General features: G+C 62.6%; 14 protein-coding genes and 3 pseudogenes across 17 annotated transcripts; 8 read left to right on the top strand and 9 right to left on the bottom strand.

Annotated features, from left to right (window-relative positions):
* Positions 1 to 41: 41 nt before the first annotated feature.
* OSTLU_14335 (predicted protein) lies at positions 42 to 1,902 on the bottom strand (the record flags this gene model as incomplete). The annotated part of the gene is made up of 2 exons (XM_001416200.1): positions 42 to 1,475; positions 1,693 to 1,902. 2 exons carry the CDS (start codon positions 1,900 to 1,902, stop codon positions 42 to 44), a joined length of 1,644 nt encoding a protein of 547 aa, XP_001416237.1.
* Positions 1,903 to 2,085: 183 nt separating this feature from the next.
* OSTLU_36173 lies at positions 2,086 to 2,898 on the bottom strand (annotated as a pseudogene; the record flags this gene model as incomplete). The annotated part of the gene is made up of 2 exons: positions 2,086 to 2,282; positions 2,343 to 2,898. Coding segments are annotated over 2 exons (753 nt in total).
* Positions 2,899 to 4,033: 1,135 nt separating this feature from the next.
* OSTLU_8401 (predicted protein) lies at positions 4,034 to 4,534 on the top strand (the record flags this gene model as incomplete). The annotated part of the gene is made up of 1 exon (XM_001416446.1): positions 4,034 to 4,534. A coding segment is annotated over one exon (501 nt), but the record flags the coding sequence as incomplete, so codon positions are not given.
* A 113-nt stretch (positions 4,535 to 4,647) lies between these two features.
* Gpx6 lies at positions 4,648 to 5,367 on the top strand (annotated as a pseudogene; the record flags this gene model as incomplete). Its single annotated transcript has 1 exon — positions 4,648 to 5,367. A coding segment is annotated over one exon (720 nt).
* Positions 5,368 to 5,631: 264 nt separating this feature from the next.
* Positions 5,632 to 8,829, top strand: OSTLU_30233 (predicted protein). The gene has a single exon (XM_001416445.1). The coding sequence runs from the start codon at positions 5,923 to 5,925 to the stop codon at positions 8,770 to 8,772; it is 2,850 nt and encodes a 949-aa protein (XP_001416482.1). The 5' UTR covers positions 5,632 to 5,922; the 3' UTR covers positions 8,773 to 8,829.
* A 23-nt stretch (positions 8,830 to 8,852) lies between these two features.
* Positions 8,853 to 9,647, bottom strand: Oxr1 (oxidoreductase of unknown specificity; the record flags this gene model as incomplete). Its single annotated transcript, XM_001416199.1, has 1 exon — positions 8,853 to 9,647. One exon carries the CDS (start codon positions 9,645 to 9,647, stop codon positions 8,853 to 8,855), a length of 795 nt encoding a protein of 264 aa, XP_001416236.1.
* A 266-nt stretch (positions 9,648 to 9,913) lies between these two features.
* On the bottom strand, positions 9,914 to 11,122 carry Cia30 (Probable complex I intermediate-associated protein 30-like protein; the record flags this gene model as incomplete). The annotated part of the gene is made up of 1 exon (XM_001416198.1): positions 9,914 to 11,122. One exon carries the CDS (start codon positions 11,120 to 11,122, stop codon positions 9,914 to 9,916), a length of 1,209 nt encoding a protein of 402 aa, XP_001416235.1.
* A 175-nt stretch (positions 11,123 to 11,297) lies between these two features.
* On the top strand, positions 11,298 to 11,540 carry OSTLU_8797 (predicted protein; the record flags this gene model as incomplete). The annotated part of the gene is made up of 1 exon (XM_001416444.1): positions 11,298 to 11,540. A coding segment is annotated over one exon (243 nt), but the record flags the coding sequence as incomplete, so codon positions are not given.
* A 157-nt stretch (positions 11,541 to 11,697) lies between these two features.
* Positions 11,698 to 13,578, bottom strand: Y (predicted protein; the record flags this gene model as incomplete). The annotated part of the gene is made up of 1 exon (XM_001416197.1): positions 11,698 to 13,578. The coding sequence occupies one exon, from the start codon at positions 13,576 to 13,578 to the stop codon at positions 11,698 to 11,700; it is 1,881 nt and encodes a 626-aa protein (XP_001416234.1).
* Positions 13,579 to 14,106: 528 nt separating this feature from the next.
* Z (predicted protein) lies at positions 14,107 to 15,708 on the top strand (the record flags this gene model as incomplete). Its single annotated transcript, XM_001416443.1, has 1 exon — positions 14,107 to 15,708. The coding sequence occupies one exon, from the start codon at positions 14,107 to 14,109 to the stop codon at positions 15,706 to 15,708; it is 1,602 nt and encodes a 533-aa protein (XP_001416480.1).
* Positions 15,709 to 15,919: 211 nt separating this feature from the next.
* OSTLU_30227 (predicted protein) lies at positions 15,920 to 16,258 on the bottom strand (the record flags this gene model as incomplete). The annotated part of the gene is made up of 1 exon (XM_001416196.1): positions 15,920 to 16,258. One exon carries the CDS (start codon positions 16,256 to 16,258, stop codon positions 15,920 to 15,922), a length of 339 nt encoding a protein of 112 aa, XP_001416233.1.
* Positions 16,259 to 16,344: 86 nt separating this feature from the next.
* Positions 16,345 to 18,031, top strand: SelMay (annotated as a pseudogene; the record flags this gene model as incomplete). The annotated part of the gene is made up of 2 exons: positions 16,345 to 16,347; positions 16,502 to 18,031. Coding segments are annotated over 2 exons (1,533 nt in total).
* Positions 18,032 to 18,103: 72 nt separating this feature from the next.
* Positions 18,104 to 18,514, top strand: Ufd2 (uncharacterized protein; the record flags this gene model as incomplete). Its single annotated transcript, XM_001416442.1, has 1 exon — positions 18,104 to 18,514. The coding sequence occupies one exon, from the start codon at positions 18,104 to 18,106 to the stop codon at positions 18,512 to 18,514; it is 411 nt and encodes a 136-aa protein (XP_001416479.1).
* Positions 18,515 to 18,553: 39 nt separating this feature from the next.
* UreD (urease accessory protein URED, putative) lies at positions 18,554 to 19,564 on the bottom strand (the record flags this gene model as incomplete). Its single annotated transcript, XM_001416195.1, has 1 exon — positions 18,554 to 19,564. One exon carries the CDS (start codon positions 19,562 to 19,564, stop codon positions 18,554 to 18,556), a length of 1,011 nt encoding a protein of 336 aa, XP_001416232.1.
* A 151-nt stretch (positions 19,565 to 19,715) lies between these two features.
* URE3 (UreG-like nucleotide binding urease assembly protein) lies at positions 19,716 to 20,636 on the bottom strand. The gene has a single exon (XM_001416194.1). The coding sequence runs from the start codon at positions 20,551 to 20,553 to the stop codon at positions 19,753 to 19,755; it is 801 nt and encodes a 266-aa protein (XP_001416231.1). The 5' UTR covers positions 20,554 to 20,636; the 3' UTR covers positions 19,716 to 19,752.
* A 68-nt stretch (positions 20,637 to 20,704) lies between these two features.
* URE1 (urease) lies at positions 20,705 to 23,322 on the top strand (the record flags this gene model as incomplete). The annotated part of the gene is made up of 1 exon (XM_001416441.1): positions 20,705 to 23,322. Exon 1 carries the CDS (start codon positions 20,800 to 20,802, stop codon positions 23,320 to 23,322), a length of 2,523 nt encoding a protein of 840 aa, XP_001416478.1. The 5' UTR covers positions 20,705 to 20,799.
* Positions 23,323 to 23,493: 171 nt separating this feature from the next.
* Positions 23,494 to 25,623, bottom strand: Dur3 (predicted protein; the record flags this gene model as incomplete). Its single annotated transcript, XM_001416193.1, has 1 exon — positions 23,494 to 25,623. One exon carries the CDS (start codon positions 25,621 to 25,623, stop codon positions 23,494 to 23,496), a length of 2,130 nt encoding a protein of 709 aa, XP_001416230.1.
* Between the last annotated feature and the right edge of the window lie 95 nt (positions 25,624 to 25,718).

The following is a 25,718-nucleotide window of genomic DNA, read 5'->3' as shown; positions in this document are numbered from 1 at the left end:
CGATGCTACAGTATTCTGTTCTACAGTGTAATCAATCTGAATCAATTTTGTGAGTTTTCGCGATCGCTATTTTCCGTTGACGCGCGATCGTGCGCGTCGCCGACACCGGAAGAACTTGCGCGCCGCGCGCCGCTCGATTTCGCCGACGACGCCGGCGCCGCTTTGTGATCATAATTCATCATCTGTGGGCTCGTTTGGGCGTCGATACCGGTGTAGTTGGCTTTTTGTTGTATCCAAATCGAAGGGTCGATGCCGATACCACCCATCGTGTCGTCGTCCACGCGTCCTCGCAACGTTCTTCGAGGGTCTTTGCCTTGCATGTACAAAAGCGCCGCCGGTCCGAGCGAGCGGATGTACTCTATTCTGTTCGTTCTGCCCTCTGTTCGCGCCCGAATGCTCATCGCGGACGCAGTTTCCGAAAGTTCGGGCGCTGGCGCATCTCGCGGCGGCTCCGAAGCGGAAGTTGGCCTCGCGGTAGGCTGCGGTCCTCTCTCGCGCCAGGACCCGTCGTTCATGAGTTTCGCGCGCGCGTCGGCGGGTAAAAAGTCAGGGATCGAATCATCTCGAATGAAATTCACGCGATGCTTCGCCTTTTTCGGTTCGTACTCAACTCGCACTCGCGTCCCGCTGGGTTCGTCGGCGAGTAACTCTTTGAGCTTCGTCAGCACCGCTGACGCGCATCGAAGAGCGTCCTTGGGCGTCCACGAGTTCGCATGCTTGACGACGTATCCCGGTAACTTGAGCGTCTCTAACATTTGCGTTTTCACCACGCGCCCGTGGTCGTCGCGAAATCCAACCATTATTCTCCTTACACCCAGCGCGAACGACTGCGCCCACCACTTCAAGAGCTTTTCTTTTTCAAAACGTTTCACCTGTCGCTCGTCGTTCATCACCCTCGACGTCTTTAACTCGACGTAATTCGCCAGCTCGGCGTCACCTTCGAAACAATCGACTTCTCCAGCCATTAAGACGTTTAAATCACCCATTTTCGTCTTGACGACGCAGCAAAAACATTCCATGCAATCCACCGGTTCCTCGAACGGCTTCTCCGAGCACGCGGCCTCCTCGAAAGCGTATCCCCAGTAACACATCCGCTCGTCTCTCCCGTCGCGAGTGAGCGCCTTTCGCAACCCTTCCTCCGTTTCTTTGACGTTCAAAACGATCGTCCTGTTGTTGACCAATTCGGCCTCCATCGTCCAAGCCTCGGAGACGTTCCACGCCGTCGTCAGCAACTTGCTCATGTTTCCTCGCCACGTGATCACGTCCACGTCTTCTAACACTTTAGTCTGCCCGCTCGCCTCGATCGCACCAAATATCACGTGCACGGGCGCCGGATAAATCTCTCGCCGATCGCGATCTCGAAACGTGCCGAATCCTTGATTGAGATCCGCGCCCGCGCCGGCGTTGACGCCGCGCAGCCGCCGCAAATTCGTCGCGTCGTACGTCGTCAATCGTTCGTCCCGTCTCTTGCTCACCTGCGCGCGCGACTCGACATTCCGCGTCGATGCATTTCAGTCATTCGCGCGCACCTCGCGCGCGCTCGCGAACGCGCCCACGAATCGCGCCGTCGCGCGCCGCGGCGACAGTTAGCTCGCGCCCGGGCCGAATTCTACGCAATCTTCCTCACGCCGTCGTCGCACGCCTCCGCGCGCGTCGCCCGCGCGCCCGCGCGCGCGAAATCGTCTCACGCACCTGTCCGCACTCCAACGGCTCCTCGTACTTGGGCGCGCGCACCGCGGCGGCGTCGAGCGACCGCACGTCCACCTGCACGAAGCCCAACAAACTCGGTCCCGTGACGTCGTCCGCCGCGCGCGCGCGCTTGCGTCGACCGCGATTGCTGCTCGACAACACGTCGGACGAGCCGGAGACGGCGTCGCGGGAGCGCGCGCTGGATTCGGGCATCGGGCCGGAACGGCGCGGTGTGCGGTCGAGGCGACGCTCGGGACGGTTCGGGTTCGGGACGCGGCGGCGGCGATCGACGGCTCGCGTCGCGGTGATGATTTCGAGGCTCGCGCGCGCTGATTGAACTAATATGATATTTGATGACGACGCGGCGGTCGGGTCGAGACGAGTCGACGCGCGGAGTCAAAACTTCTCCAGGGCGCGCGTCGCGGCGAGCGAACGCGTGCGCTCCAGCGTCGCCTCGCGCATGCGCGCCGATATCACCGCCGAAGCCGCGAGCGCGAGATCGTGCATCGCATCGTACGTTTCCATCGTCGTTTTCCCTCGATCGAGCTCCTCGGCGATGATTTCTCTGCCCGAGATATCCACGCCCTCGTCCTCTTCCTCCTCGTCGTCGCTCGCCGCCGCCGCGCGGCTCGTCGCGCCCGCGCCGGTCGAACACATCAACAGCTCCGGCCCTCGTCCGCGCTCTTCCTCGCGATTGAGATCGATCAACACCTCTCCATCGAGGTATCCGCACGTCACCGCGCCCACCGTGTCCCTCAGCGGCACTCCCGCGTCCGCCAGCGCCAACGTCGCCGCGTTGACGCTCGCCGCCTTCGCCCCTCCGTCGTCGCACAGCACCGTGCACGTCACCGCGATCGCGCTCCGCGGCATCAATTCCGTCATCACCACCCTATCCAGTATTTTCGTCAGCGTCTCCGCGTGCGAGAGCGCCTTTCGATCCCCCTTTCGTCGTCCGTTCGCGCCGTCCGCCGCCGCCCCGCTCGCGGCGTACGTCGCCGTCACCGCGCACGCGTCGCTCGCGCCCTCCTCCGCGCGTCCGCCGCGCCGTTCGCGCGGTCCTCGCACCGTGGCCTGCACGACCGTGTTCCCGATCTCGAACCGCGCGCTCCCGTCGGCGTCGGCGTCGACGGCGAATTCGTGCCGGACGCGTCGACACTCGTTCGCCCGTCGTCCGTCCGCGCGCAAGCCCTCGAAGCTGACGTACTCCATCGCGATCGACGCGTCGCGCGTCTCGGCGGCGTCCGCGTCGCGCCGCGCGGTCGCCGGCGCGCGTCGCGGCGCGTCGCGGCGCGGAGTGACGCGCCGCCGCCGCACTCGCGCGCTCGCACCTCGCGCGCGCGCGGCGCGCCGGCGCGCCGGCGAGCCGCGACGCGACGCGACGCGACGCGCGCGAGGTTCGAGCGTCGCGCGCGCGATGGACGCGACGCCGCGCGCGACGCGCGCGACGACGCGCCTCGAACGGCTCGCGATGCGACTGCGCATCTTTTGGTTCGTCGTCGAGTTCTTCGCGTGTCGCGCCGTCGGACGCGCGATACCGCGCGTCCGCGCGGCGTTCGCGATGCGGTTTCGACGGTGCGACGCGCGGGCGTCCGCGAGCGGCGGGCGCGGAGGCGGAGGGGTGGGGCGTCGACGGGGCGCGAGCGCGGGCGACGACGCGTGTTACGTCGACGGAAGCGTCGACGCGAGCGGCGCGGCGAGCGGCGTGGGCGTGTGGTATAAGTTTGGACATCATTTGAATTTCGCGGGGTCGTGCGCGAGGAAATCGTGCGATATCAACGCGGTGGAGATGTGCGCGGTTTTCGCGGCGCTCGTTCGACATCCGAGAGACGAAAAGTTGGCGGTGATGTCGGATTCGCGATACGTGTGCAAGTGCGTGGAGATAATAGCGAGGGGAGACGTGGACGAAATCGCTGTGAACGCGGTGACGGTGCTGACGGCGTTCGTGCTGAGTAAGAGGCGGGAGAAGACTTTGATCGCGAAGGTGGCGGCGCATAAAGGCGGAGCGCACACGGCGAACGCGCGCGCGGATCAGCTCGCTTTGGTCGGTTCGAGAGCGAGCGAAGAAGCGTCGATGGTGGGATTTATTCCGCGAGCAACGTTTGAGAGCGCTGGATTTTTTCAGAATTTTTCGCGCGTTTTAAAGGCGCTTTGGAGACGCGAAGTCGTCGCAGAAGTCGCGCGATTTTACACGGCGCGCGAAGACCCGTTCGGAAACGGATGTTTGGATGGCACGGGCGTGAGTGAGGCGCGGAAAAAGTCGCACAGGGACGTTTACGAAAACGTGCAACGGTTAGAGAATCGCACCAAACTCGAACGACCGAGGCCATTCAGCGACGATTGCTCCGTCACCGACGTGTTGGCGCTCGATTGCGAGATGGTCGGCGTCGGCGAAGGAGGCGTGGAATCCATGCTCGCGCAGGTCTGCGTGATCAACGAATACGGAAACACAGTGTATTTGAGTTATTCACGCGCGTACAAAACAGTCACGGACTATCGCACGCACGTCTCCGGCATCCTTCCTCGTCACGTCGAAGGGTCGAGCGCGCGCGAATTCGCCGACGTCAAGCGCGACGTTGCTGAACTCATAAAAGGTCGCATCGTCGTCGGCCACGCCCTGGAGAACGACTTTTCGGCTTTACAGCTCCACCATCCACGGGAAGACACGCGAGATACCGCGAAATGGCGGCCGCTGTTGCGTCCGCCGCACTTCCGCAAGCCTCGTCGCTTGCGGCATCTGGCGCGTGACTTTTGCGCGCTAAGCATTCAGTGTGGAGATGCTCACGATCCCGCCGAAGACGCCTTGGCCGCGCTCGCGATTTATAGGAAATTTAGAAACAACTGGGAAGGTCAGCTCGCGTCCGCAAAGGCGGGTCGGAGCCTGTAGCTGTGTAACGCAAGTGTACCATAAGTAGACCGCGCCACATCGCGACGCCGCGCTCTCGCGCGTCGCGCGTCGCCATGCCTCCGGACGTCGAATCAAGCGGCACCGCGCCGTTCGCCGCCGCCTATCCCGGAACGGCGCGCGCGAATCGCGCGCGTCACGGCCCACTCGTTTTGATTCTTCTAACCACCGTTCTGGGTGGTTTCTTCCTTCACGTCGTCGTGCGCCCGTTCACGGACGCTCGCGCGCACGCGCGCGCGCTGCAAACCGCGTCGTTCGTCTCCGCGGACGCGCTGGCGGCGCGAGACGCGCTGGGGGTTTTTGAAGCGGTGTTGAGCGGCGTGCTTCACGACATCGACGGCGGCGTCGTGCGCGACGAAGCGCTCCTGGGATTTCCAGTCGCCAAACGCGAGTCTTCGCGAGGCGCGTTCACGCTCGTCACCAACGTCGCATCGCACTGAGGATACAAGCAATCCAACGTCGAGGGCTTTCGCGCGCTTCGCGAAGAATTCGGCGACGGGTTGCGCATATTGGGATTTCCGAGCGACGACTTCGGACATCAGCAAGGAACGAATGAGGAAATCAAACGCGATTTCGCGGACGTCATGGATGTGTTATTCGAACCCGCGCTGGATTTGGCGCACAATCCGATGTTCGCGCAGCTCACCGCGGGCGGCGCGCCGGCGGAGTGGAATTTTGCGAAATTTTTAGTAGACGATCGCGGGCGCGTGGTTCGTCGGTATCCGCCGAAGATGGACGCCCAGGCGATCGCGCGAGACATTCGAGATGAACTTTAGCCTTAGTTTACGACGACGACGGCTTCGACGACGATGAGAGGACGACGGAAAATTATGACCGACGCGTTCTCAAACCGACGAACCGAAGCGGTTCTCGGCGAGCGCGACGCGATTCCATCCGTCGTCCCATCGCCGCTCCAGCGCGCGTCGCTCTCGATTCAATACCATCGCGCACCATCTGTACACCCCGTCTCGCGCTTCACCGCGCGCGTCGCTCGAACGTCGTCGAGCGCGCCGCCGCGCTCTCGCGCGCGCGTCCCCAGACCGCGACTCGCGCGCATCATGCTGCGCCTCGCGCCTACCGTTCGCGCGTCGAGCGCGTCGAGCGCTTCGGCGCGCGTTCCACGGCGCGTTCCACCGCGCGCCGCTCGCATCGCGCGTCACGCGAGCCCGCGCGCGCGCGTTTTCGTTCGCCGTGTCGCGATTCCACGAGGTGTGCAAATCACGCCGCCGCGCGCGCTCTCGAGCGACGACGACGACGCGCGATCGTCGAGCGAGGCGATTCGTTCCGATGCCGTCGACGACGCGGCGCCGGCGCCGCGCGCGAGCGACGCGATGGTGGAGCCGTGCGACGGCGACGACGGCGCCGGCGTCGTCAGCGGCGCCTCCAAGCCGAACGACTCGTACGCCATCGAAAAGCGGCGCGCGAACACGACGGCGATCGTGGGCACGGGACCGGTGGCGCAGACGCCGGCGGTGGCGCGGGATGAGCCGACGAAATCGACGCCCGCGCGCGCGGAGTCGACGACGCGGCCGGTGTTGAGCGAGGAAGAACTGTTGCCGCCGTCGAAGCGGGAACCGAGAGGGAAAGAGTACAAAGAAGACGGTGGAGATAAGGAAGGGGGGGACGCCGCAGACGGTGATGGGAAAGGACCGAGCGGAAGCGCGACGAAGGGAGGCGCGACGACGAAGACGAAACCGAAAACTGACGGAGAGAAGGAGACGGGGGAGAAGAAGCTGGCGACGCCGAAGAGCGCGCCGGTGGTGAGCGGAGGCGCGATAAGGTCCGCGGCGGGAATGGCCGCAGAATCTGGTGCTGATCCCGTGTTAGCGGGCGTGGGCGGTGGCGATGATGGCGACGACGCGCGGTCCGGCGGCGGCGGGGGAGGAGGAGGAGGAGACGATAAGAATGACGGAGACGACGAGGACGAAGAGGAAGATGACGACGACGAGGTCGTGCTTCCCGATCCCTGGTACAAACTCGCGTGGGAAGAAACCGAGCGCGAGATTGTTCGCATCATGCAAAGGTTGCTCAATATTTGGATCACGCGCGACCCGAGCAAGACGACGCGACTCGTTTTGTTCTCCGTCATGGGTACCGGTTTATTCTTAGCTTCGCTGCTACTTTACCCCGAGAATCCTCTCGAGTTTAGCGATAATGGATTGTTTAGCTCTGTGTTCGGTCGTAACCCTCGCTGGGTGATCAATCGTGAACTCGGTCCTGTGCAGCCGACGTTGTTGAGCACAACGTGCGCGTGTGCCGTGGCTTTCGCCAAGGTTCGTCTCGGTGCGAACATGTTCAAGCTCTCACCCTTCATGCACGGCGTCCTGGGCCTCCCCATGGGTTTCATGTTAGTCTTTAGATGGAACAACGCGCACGAGCGCTGGTGGTACGGCCGCACGTGTCTCGGAAACATTTTGTTTTACTGCAAAAATCTTGGCGGCACGTTCTGCACGTGGGTCGCGCCGGACGACCCGATACTCGCCGCGCGAACGCTGGGTCTGATTGGTGCTTTGAAAGAAACCGTGGCTGATCGATTGAATGGTACAGTGCTGAACGACGGAGCGATTTTGAGTCAGCTCACCACACCGCTTGACGCGGGAGACTTGGAAGGATTATTTCTCGCCGAGAATAAGGTGTTGTACTGCCTCGAAAAGATTCGCGGCTGCGTCCAAGAAGCATTCAACAAAGGTTACGTCCCTCCCGCCATCGCGAGCACGATCCACAGCGAGGTGGCGATGATCATGGATAACTACGGGAGTTGCGAAAAAGTCGTCAACCAACCGCCTCCGGGTTGCATCATCACCCACTTGAAGTCTACGCTCATGGTGTACGTGTGCTCGTTACCGATGATTTTAGTGCATGAAGTCGGAGTATGGGGCGTCGTCCCCGTCACCACCATTCTTTCTCTCGCCCTGTTCGGGATTGAGGCTGCGGCTGAGCAAATCGAGCAGCCGTTTGGCAACAGACCGTACGATTTGCCCGTGCGCGCGCTGATGAATAGCAACTCGCGAGACCTCGAGCAGACGAGCGAAAAGGTGATCGGAATGACGGGCTTCGTAAACGGGGTGAAGATGCCGTTCATTCCAGAAGGCTCAACGCCGTCGAAGGAGGCGATGTCGGCGAAGACGTTGCCACAGACGTTGAAGACGTCTGAACCGCCGACGCCACCACCGCCGCCGCCGGCCGCTTTCGTCACGCCCGCGCCTTCTGCGGCTGCGCTCAAGGCGGCGGCGGCGCCGCCGATTTCGGAGTCATCCGTCGTTATTCCGACGGCGCGCAAGGACAACACAGTCTCGTTTTCGAGCGATCGCTTAGATGCCGCTTCCGTCGCGGCGCTGAGCAAGGAGAGTCCGTTCGCGTTCACATCGAACGAGCCTGCAACGAGTTCTGCTGAGCCGGCGAAACAGCCGCAGCCCCCGTCACCAAAGGTAGAGACCCGAGACGGTGAAGGCGTGCCTTCGCGTCCATCGACGCCTACGGCACCGATGACGCCCCCTCGAGGAAAGAGCGCGTTGCAAGCTGCGATGGATGCGGTTTCAGAGACGGCGAATTCGCGCGCGCCGGTGAACCCTTCGTCCTACTTGTCGCCGTTACGAACGGGTCGGATGTCCGATGCATCGAGTTTATCGTCGTCGGCGCCGGCGTCGACCACCAAGGGTGAGCTTCCGGCTTGGAAAGCGCAGAGCCCAATTGAAATTTACGATCAAGTGCTCGATGAGCGACCAAGCTCGACGATTCCGGACTCGCCTCGATACCACACGCAAAATTCATTGCGACGACGAGACTCCTACGGGCAGCAATTCTTCGATATGTTCACTCAGCGACCGCAAGCCAACGGCGCGTCCGAGCCGAACAGTGCAAAAGCTGGTTCGAACTTACAGCGATCGAGCTCGGTGGGCCTACCGCGATCGAGTAGCGTCAGCAACTTGTCGGGCCCGTCGTATCGAACGAACGCCGAGGGTGAACGCGACATTCGCGACATCCCATTCTCGCGCAATGCATTCGGACGATCGCCGTCGAGATCGGATCTTATCTCCGAGGAAGACGGCGGCGTGCCCATGCGACGCGTGGGCGCGGTGAACCGCTCGACGTCCGTCACGGACATGAGCGCTCTAGAGGAGGCCATCAAGAGAGCGCGCGAGGCGCGCAAGCGAACGTCCGGGGGCTCGGGCTCACCGTGAAAAGAAGGCACACGATAGAAAGACGCACAGTAGAGCCTTCAAATGTATTGTATAAAATAATTCTTCACGCACGAATAAAATTAAAAGTTCATCACGCACGCCTCGCGCGGCAAACCGGCGGAGGTGAGCATCTCGATGACTTCGTCCGCCATTTCCTTTTGACCACACAACACCGCAAACGTGTCGTTCGCGTCGATCTTCCCGCTCGCGATGTCTTCGCGCAACACATCCTGCACGTGTTTGCCCGAATCTTCGGAATACACGCGCACGACGTCGCACGGCCACGACGCGGATTCCTCCAAAAACGCCGTCGCCTCGGCGTCGCGCGTCCCGTAATACAGCGTCGTCGCGCCCGCGTCCGTCTTCAGCGTCCCACTTCGCAGCAGCGCGCGAATGGGCGAAATTCCCGATCCCGTGGCGAACAGCACCGCCTTCGATCGTCCGCGCACCGCCGTCAGATCGAATCCTTTCCCCATCACCGGCGAAACCTCCACCTCGGCGCCGACGTCGAGCGCGCAAATCTCTCCCGCCGTCGCCCCGCTCTGCGCCTTCACCAGCAGCTCCACCGCCCCCTCACCGAACGCGCACTCACCCGGCGCGCTCGCGATGGCGATGAACGCCGCTTTACCGTCCTCTCGCGTGCGTATCTGCAAAAATTGTCCCGGCGTCGCGTACGCCGCGCGCGCCGCCGCCCCGATCTCCACCCCGATCGCCCGCAGCTCGGCCTCGCCCGCGCGCGCGCGGCGATCGTTCGCGACGACGGATGCCTTGGACCAGGCGAAATCGTTCCAGCCCGCGCGCGCGAGCTCGTGGAGGCGCGCGCGACGCGGTCGGGACGTCGGTCGAGGGATCGGCGAGGCGACGGCGCGGCGCATCGCGCGCGGCAGGCATCGCGCGCTGAGCGCGCGCGCGGTGCGCGTGGTGGTCGTCATCGCGCGCGGGCGCGATCGAGGGGCGCGGGCGTCGAGGAGTGCGGTCGACGCGCGGACGAGCGGCGCGGGCGTCGAGCGACGGCGACGCGAGACGACGCGCGCGACGCGCGAGCGACGCGCGAGCGACGCCGCGCGCGAGGAACGACGCGATAAATCTAAAAATCGACAACTGCAACGGTGTACACGCCTCGCGCGACGGCGCGAGGAGGCTAGAAGGGATTGACGAAATCGTCGCGCGCGTCGAGGGCTTCGACGGCGCGCGCGGCGAAACCGCCGCACGGGTAGTTTTCGCGCGTGCCCTCGCGAGCCGCGGCGTGCGCTTCGAGCTCTTCTTCCGTCATGCGCAGGCCCGAGATGGAGTGCACGTCGAGACGGAACGGGCCGTCGGCTTCGGCGCGACGCGCCTCGAGGCTCTTCTCGGCGCTCCCGGCGACGGCCAAGCCGAGAAACACCACGCGATTGGCGCTCATGCGCGAGTGATCGCGCACGGCGCGTCCGCGATGCGTCTGCACGAACGCTTCGATGGGGACGACGACGTCCACCCACTCGTCCTTCGGCGGTCGAAACGCCGCCTGCCACACGTCCTCCGCGGAGTCGCCCGTCATCCAGTTCTCCGTTCGCACGCTCGCCACGTACATCCGACCGTCGCCGCGCACGCGATAACTCAGCGCGTCGTACGCGTCGAAATCGAGCGTGGGATCTGGATTCACGAGCGTTCGCGTCAGCGGTTTCGTGCGCGCGCCCGCGAAGCCGCTTCGCTTCAACCGCGACTTCGTCCCGCTCGGCGGCGGCGCGCAGTCGACGCGCCCTCGCAGCGTGCTGTATCGCCTTCGCAGCGCCTCGCGTCGCGCGTCGTCCATTCTTTCCATCGTCGCACCGCCGTTATCTTCGCCCGCGTCGTCTGAATCCTCATCGTCGTCGCGTCCCGCGACGAGCTCGCACGCGCTCGCGCCGCCGTGCTCGAAATCGCCGAAGACGTCCCATCGCCCTCGGTCCGTCGCCGACGCGAACGCGCACAGCAGCGTCACCGCGCGCCCGCTCGGCGACGCCGCGTACCACGGCGCGCTCGCGCTCGCGAGCGCGCGCGTCGGCGCGCCCGCGCGACGCGTCGACGACGACGCCGCGTCGACGCCGCCCGCCCTCGACGCGCGCGACGTCCCCTCGCGCGTCGCGCGCGCGCCGCGGTGCGCCGCCGACGCGGCGCGCGCGCGCGAGACCGCCGTCGCGACCTTCGAGGCGCGTCGAAGCGCCATGCGACGCCGCGCGGCGCGCGCGGCGCCGATGAATCGTCGCGCCGCCGACAGTGCGGCGCGTCCCGCGCGCGCGCGTCGCCGCACTCCGCGCCGCGCGCGAGCGCGCGAGCGTCGCTCGACGCGCGAACGGACGCGGCGAAGAGCGCTCGATCGCGCGCGCGCCATGGAGGACGCGGAGGAGCGCGATTACGGCGACGAGGACGTCGCGATCGATGACGATCTCGCGGACGCGGACGCGATCGCCGACGACGACGACGCGGACGACGCGCCGACGATCGTGGACAGCGACGAGCGCGCGGGAGGGGCGCGGCGAGGGTCGACGCGGCGAGGCGGCGGTGGGGCGGTGCCGAGGCACGAGCGGACGACGACGCCGTACATGACAAAGTACGAGCGGGCGCGCATCCTGGGGACGAGGGCGCTGCAGATTTCGATGAACGCGCCGGTGTTGGTGCAGCTCGAGGGAGAGACGGATCCGCTGGAGATCGCCGGGAAGGAGTTGAGGGAGAAAAGAGTGCCGTTTGTGGTGCGGCGGTACATGCCGGACGGGAGTTACGAGGATTGGGGGATCGACGAGTTGATCGTGCACGACCCGGACCAGAGGCGGACGTAGACCGCGGTCGAGGGTCGAGCGGCGTCGCGGCGCGGTTGTAATCCGAATAGCGTGAATGATTTTTGACTATGGTTGTGCTTGTTTGAGTGTGTTCTAATCGCGAGGGGCGACGCGCGCGCGGTCGTGGGGGCTAGGCGACGGCGTCGCCGTCGACGACGTCGCGGCGGCGGCGAAGGACTCGGAGAAGCGAGGCGTCGTCGAGCGCGGTGACGTCGAGCGATGACTTACGGGCGTTGACCACGGCTAGGCCCTTCATACCGTCGCTACGAAGAGCCTCGATGAGCTCGCGCGCCGTGGGACCGTCGCACGAAAGCGCGGAGACGCATTCGGCGAGAGTCTTTGTTTTGGCTCGAAGCGCCGACGGCCGCTTGGCGCACTCGACGAAGACGTTCGCGTGGGCGTCGCGATCGCGCTCGAGTTGCTTCGCGCCCGCGCGAGAGAACGTCGCGACGCACACGATGCGATCGACGATCACGCGCGTCGTCTTGCTCGCGATCGCGCGCCAACACTTTTCAAACGCCGCGACGCCGAACGCCGCTCGAGCGTCGTCGACGCGGTCGCGAAGAGGCGCGAGAGCGGCGAGCATGTACCCGCTCGCCGATACGTTCCGGGACGATCCATCATCGCTAGCATCACGTGCATCTTCGTCACCGAGCGTTTCGTACGCCTGCAAGTGCGTCGAACCGACGTAGGCGTCGCCGAGTACTTTATCCGTGAATTGCGACGCGGCGGCGTCCGCGACGGCGTCGATCCAACGCGCGGTGAACTTTTCGAACTTGCTCGCGTACGTCTCCAAACACTTTTCTCCACCAAACTCTAAAACAAACGTGTCTTCTGCCAACACGCGCAACGCTCGAGCGACGAAAGTGGATGCGTTCACGGCGGCGCCGATGACTGCGGTGCCCTCCGTGCCGGAGCGCCAGCTCCCCGTCGCCGCGACGAGCGAACCTAATCCTTTCGAACCCACCGCACGACACTCACACTCGTCTATAAACTCATCTAAGACTGGTATCGCCACTCTGTTTACGAAATATAACCGCCAGTCTGCCCTCGACAGCCCCTTGGCGCTCTCGAACGCGTTCTTTGTTTCCTCCACGACGACTTGGGCGACGTACGGCGCCTTGTATTCCACGTCCCCGTCTTCCGCGCTCGCGGCCCAATTCTTCGCCTCGTTCCATGACTTGCTCGCCCGCACTCTCGCGTGCTCGCACTCGGCGTCGAGCCATGCCTCGGCGTGCGCCTGCTCGCACACCAAAGCGTCGAGGACCTTCGGCGTCTCCTCGACGTCCGCGTACGGATTACGAGACACGTGATCGTCAAACGCGCGACACTCGTCGGCGACGTGCAACCACCACGGTTCTTCGCTTGCCGCGCACGCGACGCACACGTGCGTTCGAATGACGTCCGAAACGGCGTGAAGCAACAGCGACAAGTAGTGTCGAGTCGTCGCCACGGCGATTTTTGGCTCGTCGACGAAAACCGCGCGATCGAGCTCGGCGCGCACCAACATCGGCGTCTTGATCGTCAACTCCTTCGCGCACGCGAATAAGCGCTCGGGTTTCCTCGGATCGCTCAACGATCCGCGCGTGGCAAACGTCACGCGCAAGGCTTCGGCTAAATCCTCCACAAACGCCAACGCGACGTCGTCGTGCGCGAACGACGCCTCCCCCGCGAACGCCGCTCTCGCCTCCGACGTCGTTCGCAGCACGTGAAACGCTCGCACGGCGCGCAATTCCCTCAACGCCGCGTCCGCGTCGTCGTCCTCGCCGCCGTCTCGCGCCAACGACCACCCGTACGCGCGCAGCTCCGTCGGCCGCAAACCGGGCGGCCACCCGCTCGCCGCCAGCCTCGCTCGAAGCCCCCCCCACGCGGCGTCTCGCACCGCATCGCACGTCAGCTGTCCACGCTCACCGATCATCGCCCGCGCGCGCGCCCCGTCCTCGCTCGCGAGCGTCCGAAACGTCTCCGCCGCGCTCGCCGCGCTCGCGCTCGCGCGCTCCAGCTTCGCCATCGCCCCGTCCTCGTCCTCCAGCTCGCTCACCGACCCCGCGACGTCGTCCGCGACGGCCAGCGCATTCGCCGTCGCCGCGAGCGCGCGCGCGGCGGACGCCGCGCGCGAGAGCGTCGCCGCGTCGTCGCGTTCCGTCGACGCCGCGCGCGCATCGTTCGCGGATGGTTCGTCGTCGTCCGCGGTCCCGAGCGCGACGACGGCGCGTCGGACGGCGTCGAAGAACGCGACGCGGGCGTCCTCGCGCGCGCGCGAGGCGGCGGCGACGTCGGACGCCATGCGCGCGCGCGCCGCGCGTCGTCGTCTGTCGTCGGTTGGATTCTGCCGCGCGAGCCTGAACCCTAGGTGTGTGTGCAGTGTACGTACTACATACCGTATATGACACTCATAATATGAGGTATAAACCTTATCGCGAAGGGGGCTTCCGCGCGCCGCCGCGCGCGCCGCAGACGACGACGCGCGCCATCCGCGCGCCCGCCGAACCGCCGAACGCCTCCGCGCTCTCTCGCGCCGCGCTCGCACGCGCGCGCGATGCTCGCGGCGACCGCGGCGCCGCGCGCGACGCCGCTCGGGACGAACGCGCGAAGCCGACCTAAAACCTCAAACGCGCGAAAATCTTCGTCGCGCGTCGCCGAACGCGCGACGAAGGGCGCGGCGACGACGAGAAGGGCGCGGAGAAGCGTTCTCACGCGCGCGGTGAGCGGCGCGGAGACGGTGACGACGAAGAGCGGATGCGTGGTGGATAAGGAGGACGCGGGCGACGGCGCGGTGAAGCTCACGGTGCGCGTCCCGGAGGCGTTGCTGCAAAAGTGCTACGATAACGTCGTCGATGGATTCAACGATACGGTCACGGTGCCGGGATTTAACGCGTCGAAGAAAGGGTCGAAGGCGTCGACGAAGATCCCGATGCAGTTGTTGATAAATCACGTGGGGAAGAAGGAATTCCAGAGCGCGTGCGTGGAGGAGGCGTTGCAAAACTCGTTGCCGGAGGCGATGGAACTCGTCGCCGCGACGGCGTTGCAGGATTCCGAGCGAATTACGACGCACTTTATGGATATGTTTTCGTCTTTCGCGGGCGTGCACTCGGCGCCGTGCGAGGACATGAAGTATGAAGTCATGGTCGAGATGGAACCGACCGTCGCGTTTACGGGGGATCACAAGAGCTTGAGCGTCAAGGTGCAGAGCCCGGGGGATGATGCCACCGCCCAGTACGATGCGGATAAGTTTTGGAACGACGCGCTCAAGGATCAATCTACCTTGCGTGTCGTGACCGATCGTGGCCTCGTCTCTGGAGACGCTGCGGTGGTTGATATCGACGCCGTGCGCGTCAACGACGACGGCACCGACGGCGCCGCGTTGCAAGGGATGCAACAAAAGGCGTTCCAACTCGACACTGACGGCGGCAACATCAAGCTTCCCGGTTTGCTCGAGAATATCGTAGGTATGGAAGTCGGCGACAAGAAGTCGTTCGAGATCGTGTTCCCGGGCGATTGGCCGCAGGAGTACGTGCGAAACGTAAAGGCAAAATTCACCGTCACCGTGAGCGAGCTCTTCGGGCGCGAGTTCCCGAAGGAGACGGACGCTTTGGCGGAGAAGATTTTCCCCGGCTCCACCTCCATCGCCGACGCTAAGGCGAAAATTTTGGATAGCATCACCGCAAAGTATGAGTATGATTTGGAACGAGCGATCGACGAGGCGTGTGTCGACGCTTTGGCTGATATTTGCGATGTCAAAATTCCCAAGTCGCTCATCGAAGAGCAAGGCAGGAACATGTACTCGGAGCAACTTCTCGCCATGCAAGTCAAGCAGAAATTAGCCCCCAAGCAGCTCGAGCAATTAGCGTCGGCGAAAATGGTGAACGAGTACCTCACCAAGCAAAAGGACGAAATCGAGCGCGTGTGCCGACGCACCATCGCGTGCGAGCACTTGGCCAAGCTCGAAAACCTCGAAGTCACCGGCGAGGCGCTCTACGAAGAGGTCGAAAAAGCCAAGCTAGAATTCGAGGAGTTCGGTACGGAGTACAACGAGAATCAGCTTTACCTCCAAGCGCAAGATGCTTTGGAGGGTAAGCTCGCGTTCAAGTGGTTAAAGGAGAACTGCAAGGTTGAAATCTTGCCCGCCTCGCGAGACTGAAACCGCGCGTCCTCCGCGTCTCGCGTCGCGTCGAGTCGTCGACGCCGGTCCATCCACACCGATCCGTCCACAGCGTCTCGCGCGAACGAACGACGATAGAACATCACGCAGACAGCGCGCCATTCTTTCATATTCAACATCTCTACTACACAAAACATTTTTTTTCGCCTCGCGCGTCGCTCCGCTCGCCCTCGCGTCCCGCTCGCGCGTCTCACTCCCCCCTACGCGCCCGCTCATCCGCCGGCCGCACGCTCCCGTCGCCGAAGGCCTCCTCGGGCGGCGCCACCATCTCCCTCGAGTCCATCACCTGCACCAACGCCAAGTACCCGAGCGCCAGCGCGACGCTCACGACGCCCGTGACGATGGCGGTGAGTTGCCCTTTCGCTTCCAGCGGCTCCCCCGTGAGCGGATTCAGCCCGTATTCGCCCTCGGACGACTTCTCCGGTTCGGCGAACGTCCGCGCGCGTCGCGCGCGCGCGCGCGGCGCGCGGCGCGGCGCGCGCGCGACGCGCGGTGCGCGAAACACGGCTCGGGACAGCGCGGCCGGCATTGCGCGACGCGTCGCGAAATGTCGAACGACGGCGCGAGCGCGCGCGACGACGCGCCGGATAACTCGACGTGGAGCGCGCTTTTGAAATGGTGCGCGCGAGCGCGCGACGCGCGACGCGCGACGCGAGGGACGACGACGACGAACGAAGACGGTGACACGCGCGTCGCGCGGGACGGACAGATATTTGACGAAATTTGACTGCAGACTGAGTGACACACGAATCCGCGCAGGTCGCTCTCGCAGCAGGGCAAACACGACGCCGAGGACGCGAAAGACGCGCCGAAGGCGCGAAAGTTCACGGACGAGGAGCGCAAATGGTTCTACGACGCCATGGCGAGTGGGCTCGTGGATGAGGTGAAGAAGATGAAGGAGGACGTGGAGGCGCTGCGGAACGCGGCGCGCGGAGAGACGACGAGCGAGGAGGATGGGGAGCGATTGGAGATGGTTCTGGAGGATTTGATCGAACGCGTGGAGAATGTAGATAACGCGGGGGATTTACACACGATCGGGGGGATGGAAGCGCTGATTGGAACGATGAAGTGCTCTCGGGCGAGCGTGCGAGCGCTCGCGGCGGAGGCGCTGGCGACGACGACGCAAAATCATCCCAAGGCGCAGAAACACGCGCTGGAGGAGGGCGCGATGGGGGTATTGATCGAAGCCGCGATATCCGATGCGGACGACGAGGTGCGAGGCAAGGCGCTGTTTGCGTTGAGTTCCCTGACACGCGGTTGCGACGACGCGCAGCGAGCGTTTTCGTTGGGAGGCGGCGCGGCCGCGTGCGCGAAATTGATCGGGCACGACGGCGCTGAGCGCGTGCGAGTGAAGGCTTTGGTTCTGGGCAAACACGTCTTTACGCAAAGCGAGGGGAACATGGCGTCGGCGGTGGAGTTCGGGGCGATCGCGAATGCGGCCAAGTGTCTCGAATCAGCCGACATCAACTGCAGAGAAGCCGCGGCGCGCGTGCTCCTCGACATAGCTCGATGCGTGGACTTCGAAAAGAATCCCAAGGCGGTGGACGATTTTCGAAACCCAGCGACGATCGCTCGCATCGCCAAGACTCGGGAGATGATCGCGGCGATGACGGACGAGGGCGACGCCAGCGCCAACGCCGAGACCAAGGTGGCGCTCGACGCGCTCGACGCGATGTTCGCGGGAAACTGACCGCGAGGGCATGGTGCGCCCCATGAGATGATTTATAAAGCCTATGATGTCCCCCAAGGGTTGATGCACATCAAGCACGCGTTCACGGCGAATGAGTTAGCCTCCATAGACGCCGCGCTGGCGCACGAGGGATGGCTTGAAAACGAGCAGGCGATGCGATTCTCGCCTCTACCCGACTGGCTCAACGCATTCGCCCGCAGACTGCGCGGCATCGCTCTGGAGACGAAATTCATCGACACGCACGAGGGCGATTTATTCGCATTTTCCCAGTGCATCGTGAACCAGTACGTTCCGCCAGGCGGGTTGTCGAAGCACGTCGATTTGGCCGCCTTCGGCGAAGTCGTCGTCTCTCTCAGCCTCCGATCGACCATCACCATGGAATTCGAGCCCGTCGAGCGCGAACATAGTTCAATCGCGACGACCGCGGTGCGTCTCGATCACGGTGATTTGCTCTTCATCCGCGGCGACGCGCGTCGCCGGTTCACCCACGCCATCCCGGCGCGTTACGAAGACGTCTTCGACGCCATCGCCGTGCCTCGCGCCCATCGCGTCAGCCTCACCCTGCGCACGATGCATCCAGACGGTCATCTCCTCACCACGCCCGCGTCTTAGCGCGCTCATCAATCAATATGCATCATCGCGAATTCGCGTCTCTCGCCGTCCCGCACACCTCGCCTCTGTCCCATGGGTCAAAAGAAGGGCAGCAAGGTCAAGCGCAAGACCGCCGGTCGCGCGACGAAGACGCATTTATGTAAAACCGCTCGCCGCGTCGGGTACGCCAGTTCGACGCACGCGGACGTGCGTTTCGAGGCGTTTCACGCCGCCGCCGCCGCCGCGAACGGGACACCGCTGAAACGCGGCGCGACCGCGCTCGACCTGATCGAGGGCGCGAATCAGACGGCGATCGATGAGGACGTCGGGACGTACTTTGCCGTCGCCACGGGTCGAAGGTTCAGCACGCGCGAGGGGCTGGAGAGCCACATGAAGACGAAGGATTACAAGCGCGCGGTGAAGCGACTGAAGACGGGCGAGCGGCCGCACGACGAGCGAGACGCGGAGGCCGCGGCGGGAATGGGGACGCCGAAGAATGACTAGAAAACTAGAAGTGTAGTGTACAAATGATGGAGAATGTAATCAGGAACCGCCGCGCTCGTCGTAGGGAGGAGCGCCGAGCTGAGACGCGAGCGGGGCGAGAAGCGAGCGGAGGACGTCTTGCACGGATTCGGAATCCGCGGCGAAGAAACGGAGGACGATGCCGGAGTGTGGGAGGGGTAAATCGCTCGCAGAAACGAAAAATTTTGATTGTGGGTCGGTTTGTGTGACGCTGCCAGGGGAAGCGCGCACCCAGGAAGCGCCGCCGTGAGCCATACTGCGCGTCGCCGAATCGCGGGCCCAATCGCCGCACGATTTCGCGAGTTCCCGCACGCGGGGACCGACGATGATGAGCGACGCGACCACGTTCACCGCACCCATTCTCATCGCGAGCGAGATTTCGGCGTTCAGTGAATCGCGCGAAGACGCCTCTAGACGCGTGGCTTCGACGACGACGGGTTCGCCGTTTGACGTCACGCGCGTGCGCACGTCCGCCCTCTTGAACGCCCATCGCTCGTTTCCGTACCCGACCCTTCCCGCCGTTATCCAATCCACGCACACGCACGACCCATGTTCGTGCATATCGATCGTTTGCGTCTGTCGAAACACGGCATCGGCGAATATTTGCGTAGGATCTGGTAGCAACGCCAACAACCCGCCGTCGCCGACGCTCGCGTACAGCGCCGACGTGGTCTCCCCCACATTCGATCGTCCATCACCCTCGCCCGCCTTCGCATCGTCATTCCATCGTCGTTTATTATGTTTATACACCTTTTGCGTGCCTTGCGTCGCCAACGCCAAAGCGCATCCGTCGTCCACGCGAATCGTCGTCCCGCTCGCGTCGCCGCTCACCAAACCGCCGCCCATGTTCACCGCGTACGCCCACGCGCAATCGCAATCGCCATCGATCCCGCGCTTGGGCGTGAGATACTTTACCGGGTACTCCGCGTAGCATCGCGTCACCGCGGAACGGCCGTTGGCGCGCGTGACGTCGAGCGCGGCGATGGAACACGCGCGCCGCGCTGAAGAGTCACCGGCGAACGCGCGACGCATCTGCGCCGTCTCGCGCGCCGCGCGCGCCGCGCGCGCGAGGACAGACGCGTGATCACGCTCAGCCGCGAGGCTCGACGTCGGCGAGCGGCGCGCTCGACGACGAAGAGTGAAGAGTTTTAATGCGGCGAAAAAGTGAAAAAGTGCAAAGGTCTCTTCGGGAAACCCTAAACCCTAAACCGAAACTAAAACTAGAACGGTTTCTTCTCGCGCCCGGTCTGCGCGGCCCAATCGTCGAGGATGTGCTGAGCGATCTCTCGCACGCCGACGCCTTTCTTGACCTGCGCCATGACCACCGGGCCGTCCTCGCGCTGGATCTTGGCGTCGCGTTCCATGACTTCGAGCGACGCGCCGACGGCGTCGGCGAGCTCGCACTTGTTGACGACTAATAAATCCGCCTGCGTCACCCCTGGTCCACCTTTTCGCGGAATCTTATCCCCGCCACACACATCGATGACGTACACGATGTAATCCGCGAGCTCGCGCGAATAATTCGCCGCTAAATTATCGCCGCCGCTCTCCATCAAACATAAATCGCAATCCGGATACGCCGCCGTGAGGTCTTCGACGGCGTTCAGATTACTCGATATATCCTCCCGGATCGCCGCGTGCGGGCACCCTCCCGTCTCAACCGCTCGAATGCGATTCGCATCTCCCAACGCATCGTTCGCGATCAAAAACTCTCCATCCTCCCTGGTGAAGATGTCGTTCGTCACCGCCGTGACGTCGTACGCGTCCCGCAGCGCTCGACACAGCGCCAGCGTCAGCGCCGTCTTCCCCGTGCCCACGGGTCCTCCGATCCCGACCGTGTACGCGCGATCGGCGAACGTTTGCGCTCGAACTTTCGCGCCCTTCCGGCGCTTCGCGAACGATCCCGGTCCGTACAACCGCTCGTGTCGGTGCGGCTTCAAGCCGTCGTGCGCGTGCAATTCGCCGAATTCCACCTCATCGCTCCCGTGCGAGTGCGCGTGCGCGTGCGCGTCGCCGGACATCGCGCCGAGCCGTCGCGCGATCGATTTTTGAGCCACCGTCGCGCCGCCGTCGCGCGCGCGGGCCGTCGAAGCGCCCAGGGGCGTCGCGCGGTGACGCGTCGCGAAAGGTCGCGGAAAAGTGCGCTTTTCGCATCGCGCGTCGCGCGGCACTTTCTCGCGCGCGGAAGCGTCGCCGGGTCGCGGGCGCCAACGCGGACGAACATATCAAAGCTCGCGGCGTCGTCGGCGAAAGAAGGCGCGCGAACGATGCGTCTCACGCCGTGTGAGATCGATAAACTGAACATTCTCTTCGCCGCGGGACGCGTGGCGCAGCGAAGACTCGCGCGTGGAATGCGTTTGAACCACCCGGAGGCCGTGGCGTTGATCGCGATGCAGTGCGTCGAGCTCGTGAGAGATCCAAAGTTCGATAAGGACGGGGAACGGCGCGCGCTGACGTCGGTGGAGGTGCAGGATTTGGGAAAGCGCGTGCTCGGACGACGACACGTGCTCGACGGCGTCCCGGAACTCGTGGGCGACGTGCAGATAGAGACGACGTTCGACGATGGGACGAAGTTGATCACGATTCACGATGCGATATGTGCGGATGACGTCGATCTCGAACTCGCGCTGCTGGGATCGTTTTTACCGAAACCGAGCGAGAAGGCGTTTCCTCCGGCGACAAAGGAGAAGACACCGGCGCCGGGGGAGGTTCGTACGTCGAAGGATTCTTTAGAGCTCCTGGCGGGAAGACCGAAACGAAAACTGAAGGTAACGAACACGTGTGATCGACCGATTCAAGTGGGAAGCCACTTTCACCTCATCGAGGCGAATCGGTTTCTGACGTTTGATCGCCGGCGAGCGTACGGAGCGCGTTTGGCCATTCCGAGCGGCACGGCGGTGCGATTCGAGCCTGGAGAGTCGAAAACTGTGAATATGGTGAATATCGCTGGTAACCGGGTGGTCAAAGGTGGGAACAATTTGGTGAATGGACCCGCGACCGCGGATCGGTTGGACGAAGTCATGAAGCGGGTGATCGACGGCGGCTTCGGGCACGTCGACGCTGACGATTTGGGCGAAGGTGAGCCGTTGATGATTCCGAGACACAAGTACGCGCACATGTACGGACCCACAATCGGTGATCGCGTACGACTGGGAGATACGAACCTTTACATCACCCCCGAGCGCGACTTGACGATGAAAGGTGAAGAATCCAAATTTGGCGGCGGTAAGACGCTTCGCGAGGGAATGTCGCAGCAGGCGGGTGTCGGCGACGCTGATTCTCTCGACACAATCATCACGAACGCACTGATAGTCGATCATAGTGGTATTTATAAGGCTGATATCGGCATTAAAGATGGTCACATCGTTGGTATAGGTCACGGTGGTAATCCAGACGTCGCTGACGTGACCCCTGGGATGGTTGTCGGCGTGAATACCGAAGCCATTGCCGCGGAAGGATGTATCGTCACCGCGGGAGCACTGGACACGCACATTCACTACATTTGTCCGCAACTGTGCACTGAGGCTGTCGCTAGCGGCATCACAACCCTCCTTGGCGGCGGTACAGGACCAGCGTCGGGAACGTGCGCGACCACGTGTACGCCCTCTGCTGCGCACATGCAGTTCATGCTTGAGACGACGGATGCGCTACCACTCAATTTCGCGTTCACTGGCAAGGGAAACACGGCGTCGCCCGAAGGCTTGCACGAAATCATAAAAGCTGGTGCTGTCGGTATGAAACTACACGAGGATTGGGGCACAACACCGGCTGCGATCGACAACTGTCTCACCATTGCAGAAGAGTACGACGTCGCCGTCACCATTCACACGGATACGCTCAACGAATCATGCTGCGTCGAAAAATCCATTGAGGCTTTCAAAGGTCGCACTATTCATACGTATCACTCTGAAGGTGCTGGTGGTGGCCATGCGCCGGATATCATCAAGGTTTGTGGTGAAAAAATGGTCCTTCCTTCATCCACGAACCCAACACGACCATACACAAAAAATACCGTGGACGAGCATCTGGATATGCTCATGGTGTGCCATCATCTCGATCCCGAGATCCCGGAAGACGTTGCGTTTGCTGAATCACGCATTCGTGCAGAAACTATCGCGGCCGAAGATGTTCTTCACGATATGGGTGCGCTTAGTATCATGGCGAGCGACTCGCAAGCCATGGGACGGGTCGGAGAAGTCATTCGCCGCACGTGGCAAACCGCACACTCTAATAAAGAACAACGAGGTTTTCTTGAAGAAGATGCAAACTCGGGTGCGGATAACGTTCGGGTGAAACGGTATGTAGCGAAGTATACCATCAATCCTGCCATAGCTCATGGCATGTCGCACAAGGTCGGCAGCCTAGAAGTGGGAAAATTCGCCGACGTCGTCATTTGGAAGCCAGCTTTCTTCGGCGCCAAGCCAGAAATCGTCGTTAAAGGCGGACAAATCGCGTGGGCGCAGATGGGTGATCCAAATGCAAGTATTCCGACTCCTGAGCCTGTCATCATGCGAGGAATGTTCGGTGCTCTCAAACCGGGGAAGACTTGCATAGCGTTCGTGAGCGCCGCGGCCGCCGCCGCGGATGTTGGCGCCGAGTACGGTCTCAATAAACGCGTCGAGGCTGTGGTCAAATGCAGAGGCCTTAGCAAAGACGATATGGTTTTGAATAACGCGTGCCCGAGGATAGAAGTCGATCCAGAAACATATGAGGTTCGAGCAGACGGTGTCGTGTTGAAAAGTCAGCCTGCGCAAGAGCTGCCCCTCGCGAGAAGATACTTTATCGTGTGAACGACGGTTGCAGGAAAGATATTAATGTAAAAAATTACAATACTGAATGAAGAATTTCGATCACTAAATCTATCTGAAGCAACAACGGATGACTTCGTACTGCTGTAAAGTGAATAAATGTAGCTTTGCGCGGTTCGCTCGTGGCGTTCGCCGCGTCAGTCGGGTCACGACTTACAGGTGGCCGGCGATGAGCTTCGCACGGTAACCCGGTTGCTGAGACAACTTCTCGGTAGACTTCGTGGAGCCCGGCGCGAGAAGCGCGTCGATCTTGCTTTCGAGGACATCCATGCGCATGTGCACGTCGTCGTTGGTGAACATGCCCTTCAAGACGACGGAGATGGAATCCCAAGATTCGTACACAGGCAGGAGGATGATCACCGCGGTGGCGACGGTGCCCCACGCGAGGGCGATGCCAACCCAAAGGTTGAAGTAACCCTTGTTGAAGACACCGCAGCCTGCGGAGGTGCCGCAACCCGCCGGGAGCGAGAAGACCGGCCAGAGGACAATCATGACGAAGGTGAAGCCAATGCCCCACTTCTTGATCCACGCGAGCGCGGCCTCGAGCTGCTTCGGATTGGAATCTTCATCTTGTTCGAATTCCGGAAGCTTGTCGTCGATGAGTTGAATGCGATCGTTCAGCGTGCTGAAGTCAAAGTTTTGCGGATCTTGGAAGGACATGAACGCGTGGATGATGCCCGAGGAGCAAATGGCGACGATGTTACCGGCGAGCATCGGGTAGTTTTCGCCGAGCGTCTTGATGGTGACCGCCTTGTACAGGCCTTGAGCGGTGACGATCCACGTGACCAAGCCAAGAACTTGGCCGCTGATGGCGCCGATGACGGCACCCTTGGCGTTCGCCTTGTCCCAAGTCAAAACGAAAGAGATGGGCATGACGGCGGAGCCGATGAAGATGCCCATCATGAGGTACACGAAACCGAGGGACAATCCAAGCTCGTCGAGGATCAAGGAGAGGATACCCATGAAAATACCGAAGGCGACGACACCGTAACGAGACACGCGAAGGATGTCTTCACCCGTGGCGTTCGGTTTGATGTACTTGCGGTACACATCGTACGCAAACAAGGAGGAGACGGCAATTTGCTCGGCGGAGCCCGTGGACACGATGGCCATGAAGAGCATGATGGTGATCGCAGCGGCACCACCCTTACCCATCAAGTGGGTGGCGATGGCGGGCGGCACGAGACCCTTACCAGCTTCGTCAGAGGTGACCGGCAAGTCGAGAGCGACGGTGGCGAGACCCATGGCGGTGGCGAGGGCGAAGGGGATGGTGAACCAAACGAGACCGCCGAGGAGGTAACCCTTGGTGGAGGAGCTCGGCTTGGCCGCGATGGCGGATTGCCAGTACGATTGGTCGACGAAAACGGTACCGAAGTTACCAACGATGTTGATGATACCGAAGATGACACCACCCTCAGAGAGCATGGTCAAGTAAGAGCCCTTTTGGTTTTTGGCCACCGGACCGCAGTTTTGGTCGGCGGCAAGGCGAGCGACGCATTCGGTTGAAGTCGGACTGCGCTGAGCGACGCTCTGGAGGAGATCGTACACTTTGCTCGGAGAGCCGAGACCGTGCTTGGTGTCGGCCGCGTACACGATGTAGATGAAGGTGATGAGAATAGCGAAGATGATGGCGGTGTGGATGTACGACGCCAAGAAGGTCGCCTTCAAGCCACCAGCCATAGTGTACGCAATGACACCGATCGGGATCAAAAAACCAGCGGCGGTGGTGTTCATACCCGTGAGCGCGTTCACCGTGGCGGCACCACCGAGCACGAGCATCGAAGACACAATGACGTTGGTCAAGAAGCAGAAGAAGATGAAGACCTTTTGCACGTTCGCGCCCCATCGAGCGTCGATGATTTCGCAAATAGTGTGCGCGTTAGGCGCGTATCGCTTCACCTGAATGGCAAGCATACCGAAGAGCAAAACTTGAATCGTCGCACCGGACGCGTACCAGAACGGTCCGGAGACACCATATTGGTACGCGACGTTGGACGATTGCAAGAGCGTCGCCGCCCACGTCCACTGGGACACGATGACGGACGCCGTCAAACCCGTCTTCACGTTACGACCGGCGGTGTTGAAGTATTCAGACGAGATGTTCGTCCCACCGTAACGCTTATCGAGACCCATGATGATCGCCGTGGCGAGGGAGAAGAACAAACCGAAACCGATGACGATACCGTAGCCCGCGCCTTCGGGGAGCACGGCTTTCCCGCCGAAGAAGCTCGTGTCGCGAACGCACGAGCTCCCGACCAGGGTTTCATACTGTTCGCAAGACATGTGTGCTGATGTCAAGTGTGCGTGTCTGCGTCGCCCGATCGAAGCGCGTCATCGTCAGTCCCCGCATCGCGCAATCATCGCGACGTCATCGCGTC

This window comes from Ostreococcus lucimarinus, chromosome 2, assembly GCF_000092065.1.
Source record: "Ostreococcus lucimarinus CCE9901 chromosome 2, complete sequence".
NCBI classification, from domain to species: domain Eukaryota; kingdom Viridiplantae; phylum Chlorophyta; class Mamiellophyceae; order Mamiellales; family Bathycoccaceae; genus Ostreococcus; species Ostreococcus sp. 'lucimarinus'.
Note: the sequence above shows the minus strand (reverse complement) of the source record. Positions and strands in the feature narration are given on the sequence as shown.